The 9691-nt window shown below is 35.2% G+C and overlaps 1 protein-coding gene across 1 annotated transcript in view; it reads left to right on the plus strand.

Annotated features, from left to right (window-relative positions):
- Window positions 1–7137, plus strand: part of LOC107560980 (pyridoxal kinase) — a 21765-nt gene extending 14628 nt beyond the window's left edge. Inside the window, exons 4-11 of the mRNA XM_016245297.1 lie at window positions 1739–1822; window positions 2446–2480; window positions 2621–2706; window positions 2950–2995; window positions 4227–4338; window positions 4637–4773; window positions 4883–4949; window positions 6331–7137. Of these exons, the coding sequence (XP_016100783.1) occupies window positions 1739–1822; window positions 2446–2480; window positions 2621–2706; window positions 2950–2995; window positions 4227–4338; window positions 4637–4773; window positions 4883–4949; window positions 6331–6443 (680 nt within the window). The 3' untranslated portion in view covers window positions 6444–7137. The remainder of the gene's footprint in view (window positions 1–1738; window positions 1823–2445; window positions 2481–2620; window positions 2707–2949; window positions 2996–4226; window positions 4339–4636; window positions 4774–4882; window positions 4950–6330) is intronic.
- The last annotated feature ends 2554 nt before the right edge of the window (window positions 7138–9691 follow it).

The following is a 9691-nucleotide window of genomic DNA, read 5'->3' on the forward strand; positions in this document are numbered from 1 at the left end:
GTTACCAGCCGCCCCTGTTTCCTTGGACCGAGGATCACTCAGAAGTCCCAGCGGTAGATCACGGGTTCCGTGAGAGCGAGAGGATATGGGACTTAGCACATATCCATCTCCAGCGGGCCATCCGGAGGCACAAGGCCAACGCAGACACTCATCGGTCCGACAATCCCCTCTATGAGCCAGGGGACCAATACATAGTCCCCGGTACATAGGTACATAGGTCCTTTCCCCATAGCAAGGCACATCAACAATGTCACGTACCGGTTACACCTGCCTGCCCATTATCGGATCTCCCCCACCTTTCACGTGTCCTTGCTAAAGCCCTTCACTAATTCTCTTCTCCCTCCCTCCACAGAACACGAGGTACCCCCCCTTCCGCCCGAGGTCGTCCCCGACGAAGCCATCTACCGAGTCAGGGAGATCCTCGAATCCCGGCGGCGAGGCGGCCGGCTTCAATACCTTATAGACTGGGAGGGGTACAGTCCTGAGGAGAGGTCATGGGCAGACAGAGGACATACTGGACCCATCTCTCCTCAACGACTTCCCCCAGGCTCATCCAGACCGCCCCGCTCCCAGGAGCCGCGGTCGTCCTCGCTGTCAATCTCGGGCGTCGGGCTATTCTGTCCTGGTTCCTCGTCTTCCAGTCTGCCTGTTCCCCTCGGAATCCTCAGTTCTCGACTGAAGGATCGGAGTGCCGACCCAGATAAGACTGGTTTTGCTTCCCTTACTGCCTATGTTGAACTCTTTTTGGTTGGAAGCCTCTCTTAAGTTCCTGTGATTAAACTCTCTACTTAACGTTATCCTGCCTGTCTGCCTCTTTGTCCCGGTTGTGACAAAATCATTTGAATGATGATAAGAAATGTTTTTTGAGCAGTAAATCCGCATATTAGAGAGATTTCTGAAGGATCATGTGACACTGAAGACCAGAAAATTTCAGCTTTGCATCACAGGAATAAATAGCATTAAAATGTGTTAAAATGGAAAACATTACAAATGGTAATAATAATTTACGATATTATTGTTTTTACTGTATTTTTGATCAAATAAATGCAGCCTTGGTGAGCATAAGAGACCCCAAACTTTTGAGCAGTAGTGTATTTACTTTTAATGTCAAAACCAGACTTTCAAAATCTCATGATAAAGTGTTTTTCTTGTATTGATGGCTTTATATAACGAGTTGATTTTGGTGGCTGTCAGTATTTTGTTTTCAAAGCACTCATTCTGTATCTCACCTGTATATTGACCATCTGTCTTAATGCCTAGGCTCTATTTCTAGGGCACTATTATAATGTCAGTCTTTGAACTGCTGGTGGACCCTCCTGCATCCCTCTCTTACTAGTGGCTTTTGTTGTCGCAGTGTGATTCAGTGTGTGACACACTGGGACATCATGAAAGCAGTGAAGGTCAGATGAGTCACATATAGGAGTTATTTACCTGACTGGAGAGATCGAGCCGCCACATGACCAGTAGCTGGAGAGTTACTGTAACAGTAACTGTCCCAGCCCAAATAAATGTGGATATTTATGTCACTCACTTCATTTGATACAGTGCATGCGTTGATGTGTTTGAGTTCCAAAATTGCATCCAGCTTAACAGTTGAAAAATTCTCAGGCACAAAGAATGAGATTGACCTGTCGCTCTTTGTGCCTTGTGCTTGTGCTGAGTGGTCAGTATATTTCAGTATATAGTAGTTGGTAAGAAGAAAGTATTGATCAAAGCTTTGCTCTTTCCATTTCTGCAGGTTACACTAGAGATACATCGTTTCTGGAGATGGTGGTTGACATTGTTCAAGAGCTGAAGAGGGCCAATCCTAACCTTGTATATGGTGAGTGTCTCTTTCATCCTATCTTAACATAAAAGTTGTATAGATTTTCTACATTATAAATTGTTTTTACAAGCATGTTTACTGTTAAAAAGTTGGGGGTCGTTTTTTATTCAGCCAGGATGCGTTATGTTTATCAAAAGTGACGGCAAAGACATTTATAATGTTACAAACATTTATCATTTCTATTTCAAATGAATGCTGTTATTTTGAACTTTACCGTTGATCAAAGAATCAAAACGTATCACGGTTTCCACAAAAATGAAGCAGCACATCTGTTTTCAGCATTGATAATAGGAAATGTTTTTTGAGCAGCAAATCAGCATATTAGAATGATTTCTGAAGGATCATGTGACACTGAAGACTGGAGTAATGATGCTGGAAATTCAGCTTTGACATAAGAATAAATTATATTTAAAAAATATATTTGAATAGATATTTAAAATCGTTGCATTTCTTGATATTGCCGTTTTCTTTGATCAAATAAATGCAGCCTTGGTGAGCATAAGAGACTTCTTTCAAAAAAAACATGAAAAACTTTGTCTTCGTGACCCCAAACGTTTGAACGCTAGTGTACATTAATCTTGCACATTAAAGTATAACTAGTTTTACTCTGTTTTTCTCAGTTTGTGACCCTGTCTTAGGTGACCATGGTTCAATGGTAAGTTTACTTGTGTTCTTGTTCCTCTCATTCTGATTTCCTTATTTTTTTTGTCTTCTGTCCCATTCTGTTCATTATACAGGAAACAGAATTTGGAAAATGTGACATTTATTTCTCATAGTACTCTTTGCCTTTTGCAGTATGTTCCTCAGAATCTCCATCCCGTGTACAAGAATAAAGTGGTGCCTGTGGCCGATATCATCACGCCCAACCAGTTTGAGGCTGAGTGAGTAGAATACCTCCTCTTAACAGCTTTGTGTGTTGTTTTGTGATTGGGTGTTTCTGTGCTGCAAATGTCAAACCTCTCTAGCCCCTCACCTGCTTCAGTAAGATTGCTGACAGAAGAGTGATATTGTAGTTCCCTCTAGTGGTCAGCTGTGGATTTACCCATGAATCTTCAGTGCCTAACAGCTGTTCACATCACACTGGTGTGCCATCAACTCTTCTAAGTCCATGTTCTTTATTCCAGGTTGTTGACAGGGAAGAATATCAGCACGGAGAAAGATGCTGTGGAGGTGAGTTTAAATACATACATGAGATATGGCCCTCATAATAGCCTTAAAAATGGGGAGCAGACATACAGTGGGGAAAAAAAGTATTTAGTCAGCCACCAATTGTGCAAGTTCTCCCACTTAAAAAGATGAGAGAGGCCTGTAATTTTCATCATAGGTATACCTCAACTATGAGAGACAAAATGAGAAAAAAAAATCCAGAAAATCACATTGTAGGATTTTTAAAGAATTTATTTGTAAATTATGGTGGAAAATAAGTATTTGGTCAATAACAAAATTTCATCTCAATACTCTAGCCTTAAAAATGGGGAGCAGACATAAATGTCTGAATATAAATTATATGCACTAGCTGCAAATGATACACACACCCCAAATTTCAAATTTGTATTATTATTATTATTATTATTATTGTTTAAAAAGTAATGTTTTATTACTATTACCTTATTATATATGTTTTATTTATTTTAATATATATTATTTCTTAGTATATAATTATTAATGTTGTTATTATCTAATATTAAATTAGTGATAAAATAATTTTAAAATATTGCTAATAATTATTATTATTATCATGAATAATAAATGTTCTTATCAGTGAGAGTAATAAAAATAAATGATTATTATAAATAGTTGTTGTATTATATTTTTTATTAAGTAATAAAAAATTTTTTTTATTAGTATTGGCTTATAAATTAATATTGTCTTATATATTATATATGTTATTTTATTATATATTATTTAAAACTGTATTATCATTATTATTGTTATTATTATCTAATATTAAATTATTATTGTCAATCATTTATTATCTTATATATATATATATATATATATATATATATATACTGCATATCTTATATTATCTAATATATTATTATGATATATTGTTGTTATTATTATTGATAATAATAAGAAATATAAGAACAATAATAAAAATAATATGTTGTAATAATATTTTAAAATAATAAAAATAAGTTGTTGTTCTTATCTTAATATTGTCTAATAATATACTAAAAGATAAGTAATAGTAATAGTAGTAGTTTAAAATCATTATTATTATTTTATCTACTAATATTATTATTACTGTAATGTGAATATTATTACACCCTTTTTTGTGAACCCTTTGAAGACCGTTGTCTGTATTTTTGGAAACTTTTGAAAATTTAAACAAAGCACATTGCTGTTCACATGTTACTGGCACTCGGTCGAGGTCTCTGACTGTGTGTGTGTTCAGGTGATGGACCTGCTGCATAAGATGGGTCCAGACACCGTGGTCATCACCAGCTCTGATCTGCCGCCTCGTCTCGGAGACAGATTCTTGGTGTCTTTTGGCAGTCAGCGCATTTGTAAGTGTGTGTGCGCTTCCTGTGCAACTCTAAATTGCTTTGTCATGAATCTAAAAACATGTCAGACTGCTGAACAGTGGAAGATATCACTGTGTGCAGATTTGACCAATGACAAAATTTGCAATTATGAGAGCTATTTGAATGTGTATGACTTCAGATATTTTTATGTTGATGTTTCTGTATTTATTTGAAGCGCCTGCATGGGATTGTGTAGCCTAGTGGTTAAAGATCAGGGCTGGTTCATGTATGATAAGTTATTGTGAAGCGATTGAAGAATAAAATAAGCATGTTTGTGCAGTGATGCCTGACGGTACAAGGACGACCCAGCGGATCCGAATAGAGGTGCCGAAGGTGGATGCGGTGTTTGTGGGGACCGGTGATCTGTTTGCTGCTATGCTGTTGGCCTGGACTCACCATTACCCAACAGACCTGAAGGTACAGCATATATTAAATCAGTGTGTCAGAAACACATCCCAGTGATCATGCAGCGTAGTAAGAAAATGCTGATCAAGTCTCTTTCTCTCTGTTATTCTGTTCTTCGCAGACGGCATGTGAGAAGACCTTCTCTGTTATGCACCATGTCATTCAGAGGACTATATCTTATGCCCATGGTAAAACAACGGCCAAAAGCTTTGTATTTGATATGCATGTTGTAGGGTTGTCAATACACTTTCAGCTTCAGGTGATATCAACAGCAAAAACTAATATAATACTAAACATTCTTTTATCTAAAAGATTAAACAATATAAACATTAACAAATTAAAAACGTGGCATGAGACCTACAAATACTGTCATCATTTACATCAAGTTATGCATTTCTTTCTTCTGTTGAACATAAAAAGATATTTTGAAGAATGTGGGTTACCAAACTGCTGGTCCCCAATGACTTCCATAGTAATTTTTTCCCCCCATACTATGGAAGTCATTAGGGTCCATCAGCTGTTTGCTTACCCACATTCTTCAAAATATCGTCTTTTATGTTCAACAGAAGAAAGAAGGTGACTAAATACTGACAGAACATTCATTTTTGGGTGAACTATGCTTTTAAGTAAACATTTTTTTCCAAGTAATATGTTGAGTCAAAAATAAAACAAAGAACAAAAAATACAAATGAGTGCTTTTCGGGTATCTTGCATCAGTATAAAGTAACGAAATCCATTAAACTTTCTAAAATTGGGGAGAAATTACTACAAAGTACTTACATGCAATTATATTCAAAAAAAAATTTTAATAATTAAAATGATGAAAATCTCAATCATAGGATATTTACTTATTCACTTACATCGGTGGCCAGTTATGGCCATTGTAAAGACTAAGCATGTAATTCATACATCACTATCACTGTTTATGTATAAACTCTACCATTCAAAAATGTGGGGTCAGTAAGATGTTTTTTATTTTTTTGTAAAGAAATGAATAGTTTTATTAAGCAAGGTTGCATTAAGTTGATCAAAAGTGAGAGTAAAGACATTTATAATGTTACAAAAAATTTATAGTTCAAATAAAAGGTGTTATTTTAAACTTTGCGTTCATTAAAGGTCTTGGGGGGGATATATACAGTGTATGTATGTGTGTGTGTGTGTGTGTATATATATATATATATATATATATATATTACAGTTTCCACAAAAATATTAAACACTATTTTCAACATTGAACACTCACAAGTTTCTTAAGCAGTAAATAATCATATTAGCATGATTTCTGAAGGATCATGTGACACTGAAGACTGGAGTAATGATGCTGAAAATTCTGCTTTACATCACAGGAATAAATTACATTTTTACAAATATTAATATAGAAAACAGTAATTTTAAATTGTAATAATATTTCATAATGTTACATATTTTACTGTATTTTTGATCAAATGTAGGTTTTGGTGAGAATAAGAGACTTCTTTCAAAAACATTAAAAGATCTTACCGACCCCAGACTTTAGGCAGTAGTGTAAGTGAATGATCACTGAATCATCACTCTCTTGTGTATTTTCAGAGATGGCAGGTCCTGGTAGAAGACCCAGCCCGGCCCAGCTGGAGTTACGGATGGTCCAGAGTAAAGCTGACATAGAGGATCCAGCCATAGTGATGGAGGCCACTGTTCTATAGAGCCGCCACACTCCACATCTCATCCACACATCTCACCCTCCGCTCACAACTGCACAATGTATAGATGTTGTACATTTTGATATGTAATGTGACATTGCCTTAGAATCTCAGCCAGAGCTCAACAGTTCCATCTCAAGAGATTCAGCAGGGTACAGCCAAACAAGCGAGAGGGAGAGAGCCATCGTTCTCCGAGAGAGTGTAATGCAGAGAAAAGAGAAGGGACGAGGAGAGTGGGAGAGATGATCAGCCTCTCTCATTCACACGATTTTGTGCATCTTCACCATCTCTGTCTCTTTCTTTATCGAAGCTCCTCAAGAACTCCGGTTCGTCCTGCACACAAAAGCCCAGTCACTGACATTTCCAGACCAGGTCAGTTATGTAACTTAAACTGCCATTGATCTAGTGAGGACCAAAATAAAAAAATTAACATTAATATAGGTGTGATACTTTCTATGCTCTGTGATTTTGAGTCAGAGCAGTTCAGCAACAAACACAGAAAACAAAACCTAGATGGCTGAGTCTCACAAAAACTGTCAAGAAATGCCCGAGTCATATTTCGGCTTGAATCAAAAGATCAAAATAAGATTTTTATTGCATAAAGGAAAAAGAAGGATATTTATTAGGACCATTAAGATTTTGTGTATTAGGCTATTTTTTTTTTTTATTGCATTCTTTTCCCCAGTTCTCTGTTGCTCACTGCAATGGGAAAAAATATCATATTTTATATCTTATTTTGTAATTATATATATACTTTTATAAAAGTATATTTAAATTTAATTTTATATTAGGGCTGTCAAATCTATTAATCGCACATATACAAACTTTTATGTTGGATGCGATTAATCATGATTCATCTATTTGACAGCCTTATTATAGATGTATATTCTTTCCTATTTATTATTTTCTATATAGATTTTTTTTTTTCAAAATGATTGTCGCCAGGCAATGATTTTAATAACTGCTTTACATTTAATTAGATTTTTTTTTCAGTGATAATATGTGATTATTTGCATTGTTGGTCCTAAACATAGATTTTCTTTATTCAAAATAATTTTCTTTATGCAAAATATAATTCTCTGTTTTTATCTTTAGAATTAGGAGTTTAGTTTGGCTTTGCCTTTTCTTTGTGAGATTTACCCAGAAAGCTTTGCTCTCTGCGGTTCTTGATAAGATACCAGATAGATATGTTGTAGCCAACTTCAAAAAAAACCCAAAGCACTAATTTGTGTGAGAGTCCAACTTGTCTAAAATGTGTATTTTACTGTTTATTTTTTGTGACTATATTCTTCCAAATAGGGAGATTTTATTGAAGAGATGCGCTGCTGTATTTTGTGACTTGTTGATGTTTTTGGTGAGATATACTGTAATAATTTTTGGCCTTGCTCACGTGTATATGATTTAATTCTCGTTCCATTGATTTCATTTTACATCGAGCATTTATAAATGCGGAAGTTTGAGCATTTGACTTCATGTTTGTTTGTCTATGTAACTAACATTATCATCTCGTTTGCTTTGAACTGATTGTATTTGCATTGATAATCTACTTGTTTCTACAAGCAGAAGAAACTTTAAAAGTAGTTTAAACTTTTTTTTTTATTTGATAGTATTTTCCTATCTTAAAAGGAAAAGACTTGTCTGAAGTACTGGGGGAACGTTTTAAAATGCCTTGATTAACAGTAGCTGTGTATGTGTGCTAGTCTGGGGATCTGCGCCTGCTTCTCTCTCACTGTGTCGGAGAACATGGTGCCTTCTGGTTACAATGCTGTGAAGGATAATAAGAGGCAGATGAGTTCTATATTTCATCAGACTTGTTCTCCTTTGTTCAGTTCATAAGGAGATTGATTCAGGCAACATCTTCCTTTGTGTCATATGTCTGTTTATATCTCTGTTTGACCCATTCTCCATGACACTCCGCAGTTATATGTGGATTTCTCAAGTATTATTTTTGACTTCTGTTTTACACCCAACTAATGCTCTTCCAAAACTAGTCACGTTTCTTTTATCCATCGTTTCATCCTCTGATCATTTCTGAGTTTCATTTGTATATTAAACACTCAAAGTGAATATCACGAAAACATATCCATGTCACATTTAACTCCAAAATCAAAAGAAAAAATAAGAACGAGCAAGACAGAAATAGAAGGGGGAAAAAACATTTTGCTTGAAACAAAGTCTATTTTAGACACATTATCTATCGCTTTTTTGTTGCCAATTATGCACATTTTATTGTAATATGATAATTGTTTACATTTAAATCAGCATGAATTGGTTCAACAAAAAAATACAACAAAAGCATGATGTATAAGTATTTTATTAAATATTACAATGTTTCATGTTTTTGCATTACCAAAATGATATATTAATCGTCATGAAAATAGTTTTAGAATTTTTAAAAAATGATGATCGTAAAAAATAGCTAAATTTAGACAGCATTTAAGGCCTACAAGTGCTCAGAAAATCCAGTTATTCTTCACGTTAGTTGAGACTTCCATAGCTCTGACTCTTAAAGTGAGTGTACATTTTTATTTAATGTAATGATTGTAAAAATCAGCAATGTATTCAAGAAAATTTAAAAATATCTGGTTTATATATCTTTTATCATATCTTAATATCTTTTCATTTTGGGGTGAAATGTGACCAAAGCATGTTCTTTCATGAGATTCACCCCTCTTCATCCACTTCAGCTTCTAAATTTTCATCTTATTTTCCTTAGAAGAAAAAAAAAGATGGCCATGTGCAGGACTAATCAGGGGTCAGCATTGCTCTGAGGGGCATGTGCTTCAGCTTTTCATTAGTTACCGAGCTGTTATCTAACTTCTTATGTGTACTTGTACATTGTGTATGTGTATGTGTGAATGACTAATGGATGGTTCTACTGTGAGTGTGCGAGTATTTGTGTTCTCTGAAGGAATATGAGGGTGTGAAGGGATAAATGGGGGAGGGAAGTAAAATAAGAAAAGCCAAGTCTAGCCTTTATGAATAAAGACAGTGAGCTGGTATACAGATGATCATGACATCACTGTCTCTGAATGAACTGTACTGGTATCATTTGCTAATGTGGCGCTTGCTGAAGTACCACTAAACCGGTTTAGTTTAAGGCAAAATAGCTGCTACTTCATGGAGATGCCTTGGTGAACAGTTAATCTTATGGCCTGCAGCAAAATGTGCATGTTAACTATATTTAAAGCAACAGTATGTAGGATTTTACCTTGAAATGTCTTTCAAACTAGACCAATTTGGATTGTAAA

This window comes from Sinocyclocheilus grahami, unplaced genomic scaffold, assembly GCF_001515645.1.
Source record: "Sinocyclocheilus grahami isolate Dianchi unplaced genomic scaffold, SAMN03320097.WGS_v1.1 scaffold750.1, whole genome shotgun sequence".
Taxonomy (NCBI): Eukaryota; Metazoa; Chordata; class Actinopteri; order Cypriniformes; family Cyprinidae; genus Sinocyclocheilus; species Sinocyclocheilus grahami.